Raw genomic sequence first — 17555 nt, 5'->3', positions numbered from 1 at the left:
TTTAAATGTGCTGCTGAATTTAATCTGCTAGTATTTCACTGAGAATTCCTCAATCTATATTCATCAGGGATATTGGCTTGTATTTTTCTTTTCTAATAGTGTCCCTTCCTAGTTTTTATTTTTTTACTTAAAGATTTTATTTATTTGTAATAAGTAAGTAAGCAGAGAGGCAGGCAGAGAGAGAGGGAGAAGCAGGCTCCCTGATGAGCAGAGAGCCCGATGTGGAGCTCGATCCCAGGACTCTAGCATCATGACCTGAGCCGAAGGCAGAGGCTTTAACCCACTGAGCCACCCAGGTACCCCCTTCCTGGTTTTGATATCAGAATAATGCTGGCATGTAAAATGAGTTTGGGAGTGCTCCCTGTTCTCTGATACTTCTGTAAGAGTTTGAGAAGAACTAGTGTTAATTCTTCTTTAAAAGTTTGGTAAAATTTACCAGTTAAGCCATCTGGTCCTGGGCTTGTCTTCACTGGGAAATTTTTGGTTACTAATTCAATCGCCTTACTTACCTTAATAACTGATTTAGGAAGATGTTCTATTTCTTACTGATTTGATGTTATTAAGTTGCAGGTTTCTAATCATTTCTCCTAGTTGTCCACTTTGTTGGCATATAGTTGTTCATAGTAGCCTCTTATGATCCTATGTATTTTCCTGCTATCAGTTGTAATGTCTCCTTTTTCATTTATAGTATGACTGATTTGGGTCCTTCATCTATTTTCTGTGGTTAGTCTGGCTAAAGGTTTGTTGATTTTTTTTAATCTTTTCCAAGAACAAACTATCTTAGTTTGGTTAACATTTTCTCTTGTTTTTCTATTCTCTATTTCATTTATTTTCTAATGGAATCTTTACTATTTCCCTTCTGCTAACTGGAGCTCTGTTCTTTATCTAGTTTCTTAAGGCAGAGAGTTAGGTTATTTCTTTGTGATATTTCTTGCTTCTTAATGTAGGACTTGTTGCTATGAACTTCCCTCTTAGAACTGCTTTTGCTGCATCCCACAAATTCTGATATATTAGGTTTCCATTTTCTTATTTCAAGAAACTTTTTACTTCTCCTTTCATTTCTTTTTGATCCATTGATTGTTCTATAGAGTGCTGTTTAATTTTTATGTGTTTTCGAATACTTCAGTTTTCCTCTTGTTTTTAATTTCTAGTTTCATGCCACTGTGGTCAGAAGATACTTGGTACTTCAGCCTTCTTGAATTTGTTGCTCGTTTTGTGGCCCAAGAAAATATTTCATGTGTGTACGGAAACAACCTGTAAACACTGATGTATAAATGCATAAAAAAAACGATAGCTTGGTGGCTCAGTTGGTTAAGCATCTGCCTTCGGCTCAGGTCATGATCCCAGAATCCTGGGATCAAGCCCTGCGTTGGGCTCGTTGCTCAGTGGGGAGCCTGCTTCTCCTCCCTCTGCTGCTCCCCCTGCTTGTTCTCGCTCTCTCTGTATGTCAAATAAATAAAAATCTTTAAAAAAAATAAATGGATAAAAAAGACATGATCTCACACACACACATACACACACACACACCCACACACACACACACAGTGAGGTATTATTCAGCCACAAAAAATGAGGCAATCCAACCACTGGTGACAAAAAGGATGTACTCTGAAGACATTATGCTAACTGAAATCAGAAAGACAAATGCTATATGATTTTACTTATATGTGGAATCTTTAAAAAAAAAAAAGAAATCAGACTTGTGATTATCAGAGGCAGAGAGAGGGTGGAAGGAGGAAGAGGAGGAGGAAAGGTGGTCACAAACATCTACTTACAGGATAAATAAGTACTAGGGATATAATGTACAACATAATGCCTATAGCTGACACTGCTGTACGACAAACAGGAAAGTTAAGAGAGTTAATTCTAAAGTTCTCATCACAAGTAGAAATTTTTTTTCCTTTTTTCCTTTCTTTTTATTGTATATATAATATATGAGGAGACAGATGTTAGCTGAAGCTATTATAATCATTTCACAATATATATAAATCAAACCAACAATCTGTAAATCCTAGACTTATACAACAATGTAGGTCAATTATTTCTCAATAAAGTTGGATTAAAAAACAAAAAAAGTGTTATCACAATATTGCTCAACCTCCTTTCCCAGGCTCTACATACTGCAAATGGTTCAGTGCTGTCATTTTCAAGAAAATTTGTTTATAATTAAATAATGAAATAGGAACCATTTAACTCATCCTGGAAATTTTATCCTGGAAAATCTCTCTCTTGATTACTGCACTGCAATAGCCAGGAATAGAGAGCCATTTGCAGAATGAATATAAGTACTTTATTTCATGGTAATAAACGCTTTAGCATTCCTTACCACCCAAAGAGTATTAAAGGTCCCATAACAAATGGGACCATCTGGAACTTTTAATATGCCTGGCTCATACTGGAATGGGGGTGGATGGGAATTCCTTCTATGAAACAGCTGTCAGATCCATCTCAGATTTGTGATGGAACTGTTCATATTCTTGCCCTAGATGCTTCAAATCCTCAGATGATCAACATAATTATGGCTTTTTAAGTACAATAACTTAGATACTTACTGGGATAGCTTAATAGAGTGTACATATGTGTAAGCTAATTTCTTACGTTATAAAATTCCCTGAACAATTAATCACTGGCCTGTCCTTTCATAATGTCAATTTCAGAAATTCATATATATATGTATAATGACTCTACTACTTGATCCATACTTCCTTTAATCATACATACACATTCTATGTGTGTTGTGTTCCAAAGCTTTCAGATATCTGAATCTTTGCACTGTTTCACACTAGCTATAAATTTTGCTTTTCTCTATGTATATATTACATATATATATAATTTATTTAAAATAGTACCTAAATGTATTGCCTTGTCCTTAAAACAGAACAAGTAAAATACTGTCTTAACTCACCAGCCATTCCAAAGTTTAGCTGAGGCATTTCTTCAGTCTTTGCTTTCTTGGGGCTTGGCAAATCTCTCGAAGAGTCAGATGGGAAGGCCCATAGTTTCTTTCGTGGATTGACAGTGGGTGTTGGGGATTTCACAGGCTTGTTTGTGGTAGGACACCATTTGTAGCCAGGATTTGCTTTCATAAATGCATCTTTATACTGTAAAGAATAGATAACAGATTTTAATTAATATACAAATTGAAAAACCTCTAATAGTCTTGGTATCTCACCCCGCTAGCATTAAATAATTAATGAAAAAATACTTCCAATAACTACCGTGGCTTTACTTATAGAAGAATGATAATCTCAGCCCAGGGTTTAGAGATAGGACATGGACTAACTACTAGAAAATTCATTTGTGGAAGATGGGTCCAGAGGCAGCAAGGTTGTATCTTTTGACCCATGTATTTTTTTAAGTATACAAAAAGAGGCCTTACCATGGAAGAGAGGGAGTTATTTATACGGGAAAGAGCAAGGGCTTTGAAGACAGAAAGAGCAGAATTCAAACTCTAATACCTCAACTTAGGGCTAGAGTGACCAAAGATGGAGAATATAACCTTTCTGGGCCTTAATCACAGCTTTCATGAACTGGGAAAAATACCACCAATGTGTAGGCTTATTGTAAACCACGATTCACCATTTGGCACCCAATTCAATGTGGGCACGAGGGGCACATTACAAACTGTTGAGTCAATACCAGAACCAGTAACCAGATTCTGCTCACTGTTTTACCTGGTAAGGACACCAGAACAAGTAACCAGATTCTGCTCACTGGTAAGGACGCCAAAAAATACAATCTTTTCTTTGAAGTACCGGTGAGGTAAGTGCAGGCAAACTTAACAAAACTGCTTCATCAGCTCAGGGGTCAACAAGCTAAGATGAGTGGTGAGAAGGGGAACAAGGTAGCGAAAACTGTTTTATGACTCTTCAGCTGAGGATGCTGGACCATGTGGAGGAAAGCGCGCACACATACACACACACACCTCAGAGATACTGTGGGTTTGCTTACAGACCACCACAATAAAATGAGTGTCACAATAAAGCCAGTCAAACAGATTTCTTGGTTTCCCAGTGTATATAAATGTTACGTTTACATTACACCACAGCCTATTGAGAGTGCAATAGCACTCTATCTTAAAAAACAATAAAATATCTTAATTATAAATTCCTTATTGCTAAATAATGCTAACCACCAGTTGAGCTCTCAGCAAGCTGTAATCACTGAACACAGATCACCATAACAAATGTAATAATGGAAAAGTTGGAAATATTGTAAGAACTACCCAAAGGGGCCCCAAAGACACGAAGCGAGCAAATGCTTTTGGAAAAAAATGTGCCAACAGACTCGCTTGACATAGCATTGCCATAAACCTTCAGTTTGTAAAAAACTAAGTATCTGGGAAGCACCAACATCCCAGGATTTTGTAATAACCAGGTGCAACTACAAATGTGAACACACTGAGAGTTGTGACGTGTGATGTTCCAATTAATCCATCACAAACCTTATGTCTTTAACTTGGAGGTTTCAACCTTTACTGACAATAGTCTCCTTTTCCCCTTGTTTTTGTGACTTTCTTCTTTATCTCTTTCTGCCAACTCTGTTTCCTCTTTCCCCTTTTATGGTAATAAAACTAAGTGAAATATTATTTATTGCTATTAATTATACATTGCCAAAAACGATCTAATCTAATAAAAATGTATTTTCCATGTATTCAAATATTCCATATTGCTAACTGCTGAAAACTTTATTAAATCAATACAACTGTTTCAATCCCATAAGCTTGCCCTTTAAAATGCTTGCTCTATGTGTAAACTAATTTAGTATACATTCCAAATAGCTTTTTATTAATGCAACAGGAAAAAAGATTCTTTTATTCTTGGTATAACAAAGTATATATAATCCAAATAAACTTTGCATTTTTCCCACTTTAAATCGTGTAAATGAAAACTGAACCATAGGTAATATAATGCAAGTGTTAATAATCAATGGTTTAGAATTATCCCCAAATTATCTTAACTCAAGTTTTTTCTTTTTAAAGATTTATTTATTTATTTGACAGAGAGAGAGAGAGAGAGATCACAAGTAGGAGAAAGGAGGGACGGGGGTGGGAGGCAATGAGGCAGGCTCCCTGCTGAGCAGAGAGCCCACTGCCAAGTTCGATCCCAGGACCCTGAGATCATGATCTGAGCTAAAGGCAGAGCCTTAACCCACTGAGCCATCCAGGAGCCCCTTAACCCAAGTTTTCTGAATAAGCTTTAAAAACCACAAAACAAAAATAAAAACACCTAAAAGCTGTACTTCTGCATGTTGCTACATAGGTACATGTATAACGAAGGTAAGCACAAAATAATGAAAAACACAGTTCCACTTTTCTTCCAAAAATAATTAAATGAAGGATGCAAGGCCAGAGCCAAACTAGAATTTACCATCACATAGCAGAATAACTCTGGAGGCATCAAATATGATATAAGAGACTCCCTGCTCTGGTGCGTTCACCTGTATGGGGGATTTACACACTGAGCTGAAGCAGACAAATGGCCTGGCCTCCTGTCTGAAGGTGGAAAGTGACAAATGGTAGGGTGAGGTAAAAATGAAGGAACAGACACAGGCATCATTCTTGTGTCCCAAGAAAAGGCACACGGGCTGGTTTGTCAGATGAACAGTCATCCGGACAAAGGTCACCGCTCCATAAAATGACGAAAGACTTTCAAACAAATTAACACATTTGTCATGAGAAATTGTTAAAAATTTGGGATTTTTAAAGAAGTCCCGGTTGTGGAAGATGCTGGATTAGGTGACAGACACCAGTTAAGATCATGAATTAAAGTCTGCCTTTCAACTGTTTACAATCCACAGATTTTCACACAAACATTACGCATGGTTCATCAGCCTTCCCCTAGTTCAGGCACAAAAGATGGTCTTCCAAAGAATCTGTAAAAACAGGGAAGCTCCCTATGGGCTGAAGAACAAAAGTTGAGAATATGGCCTGGAGGATGTGGGGTTTTATAGAAAATGAGAGCTGAGAATTCACTAGGAAGGTCAATACTCTGTAACTAAATTACAGTATTAATCTCTCAGATCCTTAAACTTAAGGTAAATGAGGAATAACAAGACAACATTCATTAGCTCAATCAGAAATATACTGAGCAAAAGCATTAAGAATGTGGGAGAGAGAGAAAAGAGTAACACACAGTTGTCCTTTAGGAATTTAAGCTTCCATGGAGATGTCATAAATTCACGTAAAGACACTCTTGAACACCAAGTGAAGGCAGAGGCAGAAAGAGCCTCAGGGTATGAGAATGTCTCTCTGTCCTTGGAACTGGACACCTCATCAATCACTTGCTCTGATTCAACTGTAAGAAACAAAAGAAAAGCTTGATCATTTGTTGTGATGAGGTTATTAGGAAAAGGATTACAGAGAAGGCTGAGTAAGGGAGAAATGAAGAAAGACAGTATATAGTATGAAGCAAATAGCTGAGTAAAACCGTTAGCATTCTGGTCAACTATATGGACTAAAATCCATCATTACAGAATTTAAAGGGCCAAAGAGATGGCCCCATCCATCTGGATCTCCAGGGCAGGGCTCTTCACGCTGAGAGTGAGAGGGGAACTTGTTTTTATCCAGGAACATCAATCATGGGCTATTGGTCCAATCTTGTAGATAAATAACCTCTTGCTAAAAAATACTGATTTTCAAAAATCTTCCATTAAAATAAAAATTCACCTGATGGTTTCCATTTTTTTCCTTCAAAATCTCCAACTCCCAACCACCACAGTACTTTATTAGCAATAATAGTAAGTCACCGTTATTCAGTAATGGTTTAAATACACACTCTGTCATGGTATTTCATCTACCTCATATATGACAGTGAAATTATTATATACCAAAAAACAATACTCCATTTATGTTAATCTTTTAAAAACTGGGTCTCAACATTAAATACCATTCTGAATCCTATGTAAGAATGAAAATCTGACCTTAAAAAGCACTTTAATGTTAATGAAAAATATATTAACTATTCTCCAATGACTTTTTTTTTTTAATTTATTTATTTGAAAGAGAGAGATCACAAGTAGGCAGAGAGGCAGGCAGAGAGAGAGAGAGAGAGAGGAGGAAGCAGGCTCCCTGCCAAGCAGAGAGCCCGATGCGGGACTCGATCCCAGGACCCTGAGATCATGACCTGAGCCGAAGGCAGCGGCTTAACCCACTGAGCCACCCAGGTGCCCTCCAATGACTTGTTTTTAAGGGGAGAGGGGCGCAACTAAAATCCAGTAATATTTCTAGCTATTATTATGATCTAGATTTTCTCAACAAAGTGAAAAGAGAATGGCAAGCCTGGTGAGGTCCAGGAGTAAGGAAAACTGGAAATGTCTATATAAATAAAGACAGCTGACTCTGGCAAAGATATATGAAATGCTACCATGACGCCTGGGTGGCTCAGTTGGTTAAGCAGCTGCCTTCGGCTCAGGTCATGATCCCAGCGTCCTGGGATCGAGTCCCACATCGGGCTCCTTGCTCGGCAGGGAGCCTGCTTCTCCCTCTGCCTCTGCCTGCCTCTCTGTCTGCCTGTGCTCGCTCTCTCCCCCTCTCTCGCTGACAAATAAATAAATAAAATCTTTAAAAAAACAAACAAACAAACAAACAAACAAAACACAACCTACCAGAACCACGAGGAGAGAATATAAAAAAAAAGTATCTGATTTTTAAAAAAACAGATACAGCACATTTTTTATGTCATAACCTCTGCAGGGGTGTAAGTGAACCCTTACATAATAAATTTTGAGACAGCTGTACCTCTTCACGTGGGCAGCAGAAATCACATTATACAAGGGTGGGAAAAGGAAAGGGCAAGGCTGGACAAGTGTCACTAATCTGTACTTTCTAAGTTTGAGGAGCTTTAAGTCTAAAACCATTCATTTAGATAATAAAACTCGATAGCACTATCTGATCTAAATTATTTTTACTAGATACTTCTAATAGGCAGAAAATTAGACTGTATTATGTGACAGAACATGGAATTCAGTTTATGGTTTTGACAACAAAAATATTTTAAGCTATACATGAACCTGCATGACTTGCATGCTAAAAGCTAATCTAATAAAAATTATATACTTCAAAAAGTGACTTAAATAAGCAGCCAGGAAACTGTTTGGATCCACTATGGAAAAGTTATAAAGAAAAAACTGAGTTGGCTGTAGATAAGATTACCTAAATTGGCTGTAAGGATCGCCATGGCAATAAGAGTTCATTCTCATGTATAAATTTTTTTAAAAGGACAATTTTACTCCCCAATTTAGGTAAACCAGGAGAAAAGTCAGTTTAATTAGCACTAATAAAAAAAATCAAATTTCAGAATTGCCTTTAAAATGTAATTTTGTTACCTCGGGGAAAAGCAGACAGGGATCTGGGGGAAAAAAAAAAGACCTATCTGCATTTCTGAGAATGTATTAATAAATTCACATGTTAACTAATTTGAATTGTAAAATGTGTAAGTTTTCTTTTTAAAAAACTGTGTTCGCTAAGGTTTAGTATTTTCCTTAAACATTTCATACTTTCTCCTTACAAAATAATTTAGAGCATGAATTTATAATTTTTCAAACAGTGCAAAAGGTAATTTTTATCTATATCCCTTTAATGATAACCAATTCTAAACTAATCAAGATTTACTACAGTAGCAACCTACAGGATACTGGTGTATTAGGTCCCTCAATCAATCCAAAAAATTAATACCTGAAACGAACACCAAAATGAATTTTAAGAGACTCAGTTTAAATTCTCCATGTATCACTCCCTGTGGGATCTATTTTTCATCATAAGCTATGGCTTCCTTATAAAGTCCTTATAATCTTACTTGATTTGAACATTTAAATCTCAGTGTTTACTAGCTAACTGGACTGGTGTTTCTGAAATCAAGTAGTTCGCTCATTGGGCTGAACGTCTCTCATTAGAGGTTATCAATCACACTGGAGTATCTGCCAAGTTAGGCAAAGGATATAACCGGCTTTGTTGGTTCTGGGGTTTGAATGTTGCATTTCAGCAGCCCTTCGCTGTGTTAACAGGTCCTAATAAAAATAACTAATCACTTGGTAGAGAAGGATCAAATACAAACAAACTTCAGTTTGCTCATCAGGAAAATGACAAAAACTGCCACTGGTAGAGCGTTTTAAGCTTGGTGGAATGCTTGTATATACCGCTGCCTTAACTGCATCTTACTCAACCCTAAGAGGGCAGGGCGAGCATCCTGACACTCTACAGAGGTGGGAACTCAGAAAGGTCTGAGAAGGGGGAAAGCCAAGCCCGAGAACTCAAGCTCTTCTACTATTAACTTGCTTCCTTGGATAAAGTCACTGCACTACTCTGGGACTCAGTGTCCTCAGTGTCTTCATCTTTTGCTGTCGGGGGGAAGAAAAAATCTACCTCCTGGGATTATTTTGAGGACTGAATGAATTAGAAATATTTATAGAAGAACCCTGGGCAGAATACAGCAATATTCAAAAACTAACTATTACCATCTCAAAAATAAACACTTAAGTATTTTTTTAAATACAGTAAGAAAGGGGCACCTGGATGGCTCAGTCAGTTAAGCATCAGCTCTCAATTTTAGCTCAGGTCATGATCTCAGAGTTGTGAAACTGAACCTCAGGAAAGGCTGTAAGGTCAGCAAGAGTCTGCCTGAGGATTCTCTCTCACCTTTCTCCCTCTGCCCCTCCCCCTTTCAGGCTCACATACTCCCCCTCTCTCAAATAAACAAATATAATCTTTAAAAAATAAAATAAATGCAGTAAGAAAGTCCTGATATCTGGAACATGGGACCGGAAAAGGTCTCAAAAACAAGACCTCCCAATGAACCATGGAGTCTTTGGTTTTACTGTCCAAATCCCCTCAAAGTAGTGGGGCATCTAGTAAGTCATACTCAGGAAATCCCATATAGAGTAAGTCATGTCATTAGATGTAGCCAAGAGTGGCTGAGAGAGGACGGCAATGTGCACTAACAGCTGAAGGTGGACCCAAAAGACTGACTCATGGAAAAGCAAAGAGGAAATCCAAAAGAAGATTTAAGAATCATTTACGGTACAGAGAAAAATGTGACTATATCTTAACTGTTCACAAAGATCTTGCCAAATCACAAATTATAAAATAATTATTGTTTGGAAACAATGGTTTGAAATCTTCAAAAACATTCAAAAGGCAATCCAAATGCTTAAAGTAAGGAAGTACATAAAACTTTAAGTAAAGTTTCAGGATAGATATACAAAATAAAATGTTTAAGGAAACAGCCAAGGTTCATCTACCTGGAAATCACTTATGTGTAACAGCAGTTCTTCAAGGATACTGGAAAAATGAGGTGCTACTCTAGTTTAGTGGTGTGCACGATGCCAAGGCATCGTCCTGTAAGAACGCTGATTAACAGACGCTGGTTAAGTGTGGTATGTGTGATGGGAAACAAAAATTCCCTAGAGTTACAATATATGAGAAAACAAGAGTCTGCCTTCTTTGGAGAAGAATCCTTTTCTAATAAAGCCAAAGCAATGGAATAAATAGTTCAGTTTTATCTTTAAGAAATAAAAAGGAGAATTAATCACTAAAACTCCATGGAGTTTTGTAGTGATGAGTATCTTTCCTGATGGCAACAGATACAAAAGGCTATTACAGTAACCTTCAGGTTGCTTTTATTGCATGTAATTCCATAGCTGTTTTATTGCCATACAAATGAAACTTCAAACTTCTCAGCATGGTCTCATGATTTTTGTCTTACATCATCATTACCTATTAGTGTCCTACACATATCCTAGGCTCAGGGTAAAACAAACTTTCTCGTTCCTGAAACTTACCCCTGCTTCCTCTCTGAATCCTCTACTGACACCCAGGATAGGTTCTTTCAACTCCATAAAGCCTTTTCTGAAATATCCCCACTAACACCCACCCCAGCACAAGCAGACTTTTCCCATTAGACCTGTGACATTTTATTGCTACCATTTTTACCATAATCACTTAAACCTCTTACCTTGCAAGCATCCAAGTGAGAATCACACGCTAGAATCAAACAGGCAACAGTATCCCAGCGCCACAATGTGTGACTGGTCAAGATACCGACTCCAAAGAGCATTATTAAATCCCCGCTCTGAAGAATGGGGACAATCATAACTGACTTTATGTGTCTGTGCTTCTAAAAAACATCAAGCTTGGAATGAACTAATCAATCAATAAATGCATGCGTTCTGCCTTATGCCTCTCATCCTACAAAAAAGAAGGGAGGGGGTAATATAAAGTCATTCAAAATTGTTTTGACTTTCCAGATCTTCTCCTCTCCTTGGCACCTACTCTACTGTTTCAGAAAAATAGATAGGTGATCTTTTAAACTGACTGTAAACTGATTAATTCTGATCAATAGTTTAAATGATAGGCGGAAGGTTCCAGCAATATCCTAGGCAAAAATTAAGATTTGTGTTCCTGTATTTTTAAGAGTGAGAACGTACTACATTGAAGGGAAAAAGTAAGGTTGCTCCTGCATCTGCTACCCTGCAGTCCCATAGTCAGAAGTCAGAGCCTGGGAACATCCACAACCCTGCACCATCACATGCATCGCTGAATTTAAGAAAATGACCCACATTATAGCCTTAAGATGGTATTTTTTACATTACTTATAACCAGTTATTGCTCTAATGAGATTCATCAGACAGCATGAAACCCTCATTCAACCTTCCCCTCCCCCCACAATGCAAATGAGTACTGGGCCAACAATTCAAGAAACTGAAAACAAATCCCAGAATGGCTGTTTGCACTCACCAAATGCACTAAAAGATAATGAGGAGCAAGAAAAGCATCACAGAAAGCTTTAACAGGTTAAAATAATAAACCCTTCCAGGCTGTATTACTGATTACTCACTTCTTTTAAGAAAATTATCTCTTTTTAAGTATTCACATTCACACAAAAAACTATCCTGAAAGAAGACTATGTCTTATTCCTATAGAGAACATAATCAAAATCTGGTGTTTAAAATGAAAATGTTACAAAAGTTTTAAACAAAAAAGGACTGCCTGGGTGAGAGAACCTTGCGGAGCCAAGACCTCATTCATCATTAGCAACCACCAACAGACATGGTACACTGAAGCCCCTGAACTAAGCTTTTTTTTTTTTAAAGATTTTATTTATTTATTTGACAGAGGGAGTGATCACAAGTAGGCAGAGAGGCAGGCAGAGAGGGAGGGGGAAGCAGGCTTTCCACTGAGCAGAGAGCGCATGTGGGGCTCGATCCCAGGAACGTGAGACCATGACCGGAGCCTAAGGCAGAGGCTTAACCCACAGAGCCACCCAGGTGCCCCTCAACTAAGTTTTTTGTTGCTAAAACTGACTTGCAATGAAGACTGCACTATTAATACAAAAAGCACCAGCACAATGGCCTGCACCTTAATTTCGAAACCATGTAGTAAACACATTGAATAAGTCAGTATCACTTGTGACTAGAAACCAATTATATCATGATTTTGAAAGTGGCTGAACCCTCCACACCTGACTAGAAATGAGACAGCATTTCCTAACAGCAACTGTAAACAAGGCAGGCTGCAGGGTGGAGGACACGCCCCCATATACAGCAGATTGCGGAGGCCACCTGAACAGACTTTATTGCGGGCGCCCCATTGTCAAATACTGTGAGCCTAATTAAGTAATTAGTAAGAGATTTCCTGTATGAAAATAATACTTCCTCTTCTTAAAAGTGGCCACCTATTGGGTTTGTAAATTAGCAGTATTTAAGAAAAGGCAAACAATGTACTTGGGACAGGCTGCGTGTTATCAAAAAACAGCAATTCAAAACTGAACTCAAGTGTTTAATTATAGGAAGCTAATGTGGTTCCCTATGAGGTTTCAGGTAATTGTTTATTTTATCACATAAGTATAGGACTGTAAGAAAAATCTAAGGCTATTTAATGAGAAAATGCTGTTAATTACTATGATGCTAGCTGAAATATACTGAAACATTTAAAATCATGTAGATTACTGGAACTGATTTTAAATTTTCCAGATACCCAGGGGACCTGGCTTGCTCAGTCCACTAAGTGTCTGCCTTCAGCTCTGATCATGATCCTGGGGTCCTGGGATGGAGCCCCATGTGGAGCCTCCAGCTCAACAGGAAGCCTTCTCTCGCTTCCTTTTCCCCTCCCCCATGCTTGTGCTCTCTCCAGCTGGCTCTCTCAAATAAATAGTATCTTTTTTTTTTTTTTAAAGATTTTATTTATTTATTTGACAGAGAGAAATCACAAGTAGTCGGAGAGGCAGGCAGAGAGAGAGAGAGGGAGGCAGGCTCCCCGCTGAGCAGAAAGCCCGATGCGGGACTCGATCCCAGGACCCTGAGACCATGACCTGAGCCGAAGGCAGCGGCTTAACCCACTGAGCCACCCAGCGCCCCAAATAAATAGTATCTTTAACATTTTTTTAAAATTTCCAGATACCATTACATAGTCAAAATCCTATCTTTAATAACAGCCAACTCACAAAGTCTTATGTGATCATTAATTACATAACAACTAGGCTAATCATATACTCTGGATTCAAATATCCTTTAACACAGCATAAGAAATTTTTATGTTCCATGTTAGCCTGTTAAACAACTTAATAAAACCACAGCAATTAAAAGAACTATTTTTTCACATACTGTGATGTCTAATAAAATGTGTCACTTGAAACTCTGTATTTTTGTCCCCTGCTGGTTCTTTTCATAGAACTTAACCAAATGTTTGGGTGGCAGGGGTTTTCATGAGTCAAGACTGTTTGCAAGTTATGATACTGAAGGAACAATGTGAGAATTACTTCTTTCAAGTTTAACTACACTATTGTTTTGCTTTTCCTTCACTTGCTAAATCCATTACACAATACATTTTAAAAGCATTATGAACTCCCGATAATTTCAGAGTAATTCAAAAACAGACTGGTGGATAATTTTTGAAGGAATTCAGCCCCTGCTGTCAGAACTGATCCAAGTCCCCCCTCTGAAGAGCTTTCCTGCAGGGAGTGCTTCTGCCTTCTGCACATGCGTGCACATATCCTAACACATCATGTTTCACTGCCATTCATTCCTTCACTGGTTTTAAATATTCATGCTGCACTACCTACAAAACAGAAATAAATCAAAGTGCATCTCTTAATAACTGTATTTATTACAAAATACAAAATGTTAGAACTGAAAGAGATGTAACTTTTTGCCCAATTTCCTAATTCTAAGAACATTTAAAAAAAACAACAAACAGGGATGCCTGGGTGGCTTAGTTGCTTGGACGACTGCCTTCGGCTCAGGTCATGATCCCGGAGTCCTGGGATCAAGTCCCGCATCGGGTTCCCAGCTCCATGGAGAGTCTGCTTCTCTCTCTGACCTTCTCCTTGCTTATGTTCTCTCTCACTGTCTCTCTCTCATATAAATAAATAAAATCTTTAAAACAAACAAACAAACAAAAAACAGGCTGAAATCCAGTGATTGATGTAGATACTGTAACAAGGTTACTTAGTGTTAGAACTAGATGAAGACTCTTTCTTCCCGTGACAGAACTAGAGTAACATAAGATTGTTGTCTTTACCATGGACATTCTGACAAGAGAACCTGGGTTCCTAGAAAAAAAAATTTTTTAACCCCATTCATCACAAATAATTAACTATTCATAAAAATCAGCCCCTTATATCAATCTGTAGAGTATACACAATGAAAAAACCTGGCAAATGATTGCTCTTGGCACCTCCACCAGCATCTGGAAGGTGGACTTGGAATTCAGGAATAGGAACATAGCTCTTAGGTTTATAAGTTAACACTTGATTTATCCCAAGATTCACCTTTGTGAAGTCCCTACCTTTAGTAGGGACTCCATATCTGAAGACTGGAAGTATGGGATTGCTTGCTCACAGCCAACATAAAACCTTGTCATTGTAACCTACCTCCTTGGCCATGTCTGTATATTTCTGCTTTTCCTTTGGATCTAGAACAGCCCACCAATCAGCCAGTATCTTGGTAGCACCTCGGTTATCAAGCCTGGGGTGTTCCTGACGTACAAGGGAGCGATGACGTTTGCAAAACAAGAGAAATGCATTCATTGGTCTCCGGGCTCGCTGTTCTGGTGATTCATCATCAGTCTCACCAACATCTTGCTCTAGGCCATCGGCCCCAAGAAGTTGAACCTATTACCAACCAAAACAAAAGCCAGATGTTTAACAAATACCGGAGAGTTCTGCTTTAACAGTTAGTTTTGGTTTTCAAATTGTGTTTTTTTCTTAGCTCCATCTAAACAACTTCCAAATTGGAAAAGAAAATAATCAACAACCACTATTAGTAGTTGGTAACCAACTTACAATGTATTCTGCTTAGTTTCTATAGCAACCTGTGCATGTCTCTATTATAGCACATATTATTATCATGTTATGACTGCTTACATTTTTTTCCAATCACTAACCAGTGAGTTCTTTGAGGACAAAAGCTCTTTTACTTTTACAACCACAGCATCTAGCTCAATGTCTGGTATATATATAACATCAGTACTTCACCTGTCAATAAATATAGAAACCCATTCTGTGATATATGGGTCTCAAGAATAACAACAACATTCACAAAAAATACATGAATATTAGCTGTTTCTCATTAGAAAGTGCTTCTCTATAGTTTATAATATGAAAATGTTTAACATGAAAGTAGGTAATGAAAATTTAATACAGACTATTCAATGTTTTATGCACATAAGTGGAGCCTCCTACTATAAAAATCAAAATAGACATTGAACATTATTTGAAGGAGGAACTACATAGTTAATATTCACGCTTATAAATATCAACCTTTCTTGTTTACTGAAATACTATGATGGGAGGAATAAATTCACCCAGGCTTAAACCTTCAAAATTGACTATGAATTCTCCCTTTTCCTAAGCATTTCATTCAACTTGAGGTCTTCAAGAACTTCTACAAAGTGCTAATCCTGCCCATTCCATCTGTGTAATCGTCATTTCCAGTGTCCTAGCCTATAGCCTAGGCTTTCTGATTCTGATCTCCTGCACTGCTTCCTGCACATGGCTGCAGATACCCCTGATCACCGAATCTCAGGATGTATTAGGACTGATGAATATCTTCTAAAGTGAAAATATGATCCTGTGCTATTTCTTGGAAACAGTGCAACCGTGAACAGAAGTCCAGAAGGCTTATTAAAAGAATCTCTTTAATTTCTTGTTTCACAGTTAAAATCAAGGATTGGTTTTTAGTCGTTAGTAACTGTTAGGCTGCAATTGTTAGTAGTTGTTAATCTGCATTATATAGTAGAGCCTAAGTTCTTCAACTTGAGTGGGCAGTGGAATCCCTGGAGGTCTTGTTAAAACAGAGATTGTTATGTCCCATTCCCAGAGTTTCCAATTCTGTAGGCCTGGAGTGGGCCTTGCTTGAGATTCTGTATTTCTAACAAGTTCCCAGGTGATGCTGATGCTGCTGGTCTGAAGATCACACTCTGAGAACCCCTACTCTAAGGCAACCACATTCTTTTACACCATGTTTACTGGGCAACTGCTACAGACATTTGAGGACAAATCACTAGCTTAATCCAATTGGGTATGTTTAAAAGGTCTCTTAAATTTAAATTAAGTATGACAAATACACTTAATTAACCATTCATTATCTTCAAACAAAATAGTACAATGGAACAATCTTGAAGTCATGGCTATATGATTTGGAAATACATGAGAAATCATTATTGGGAGTGAAGGCTATAGGTTCAACTTCCCCATTATGTATACAGTTATTAGCAATGATTTGCATTTGGGGGGATTATTTATTTAGCATTCTGAATCTAAGAAGCTATAGAAAAATCAAGGCATAAAAAGTATATTATGTAGGTTGAATAAGTAATTACAGTTTCCCTTCAGAAAAGAGTAACTTTTGATTCCATTACTAAATTATAAAACTCAAGCCAAGAGCTGGGAAAAAAAGATAAATAAGACAAGATCCTGGACGAAGGAGCTTACTGTTTGGGGAGGAAAGAAAGATATAAAAGTGAATGAATTAAAAAGCAGTACTATGATGATTACAAGGAACCGGTGTGATAATGAAGCACCAGTGGATGAATGAGAGCACACTGAAGTCTCCCTAGAAAATGTGCTGTCTGAGCTAAATTCTGGAAGATGAATCAGAATGTGTTGGGCGGGAAACAGGGAGATACAGAAAACTAGAAAGGATTAAGGTTCTATGACAACTAACTGATAAACAGTTCAGCAGCACTGGTAGAGCTAACATTAGAACACAGATCCAGGACACGTGGTTGTAGAAGTAGGTATGGATGTACTTTATGAAGAATGTGCTCTGTCTTAAAAAACAAAAAAACCAAAAAAAAAAAAAAAAACCCAAAAAAACCACATACTTTTAATCCTATGAGAAGCTACAGCCTGTTTTAAAAAAAAAAAAATCTAGGGACAACATAGGTTATCATATTTTACCACAGATAATTTTGCCAAATACTATTATTAAAAAAAAAATGTTTTCGGAGCATCTGAGTAATTCAATGGGTTAAGCGTCTGACTTTTGCTCAGTTTCATGATCCTGGGGTCAGTACTGGGATCCAACTCCAAGTCAAGCCTCTGCTCAGCAGGGACTCAGCT

At 37.7% G+C, this 17555-nt stretch overlaps 1 protein-coding gene across 14 annotated transcripts in view; it reads right to left on the bottom strand.

Annotated features, from left to right (window-relative positions):
- Nucleotides 1-17555, bottom strand: part of BBX (BBX high mobility group box domain containing) — a 278723-nt gene that overhangs the window by 84115 nt on the left and 177053 nt on the right. For all 14 annotated transcript variants that reach the window (XM_044251313.1, XM_044251314.1, XM_044251312.1 and 11 more), the window contains 2 exons: nucleotides 14865-15104; nucleotides 2906-3101 (listed from right to left, as the gene is read on the bottom strand). In XM_044251313.1, coding sequence (XP_044107248.1) covers nucleotides 2906-3101; nucleotides 14865-15104 — 436 coding nt within the window. The remainder of the gene's footprint in view (nucleotides 1-2905; nucleotides 3102-14864; nucleotides 15105-17555) is intronic.

This window comes from Neovison vison, chromosome 6 (assembly GCF_020171115.1).
Source record: "Neovison vison isolate M4711 chromosome 6, ASM_NN_V1, whole genome shotgun sequence".
Lineage (NCBI taxonomy): Eukaryota > Metazoa > Chordata > Mammalia > Carnivora > Mustelidae > Neogale > Neogale vison.
This window is presented reverse-complemented; position numbering and strand designations above follow the sequence as displayed.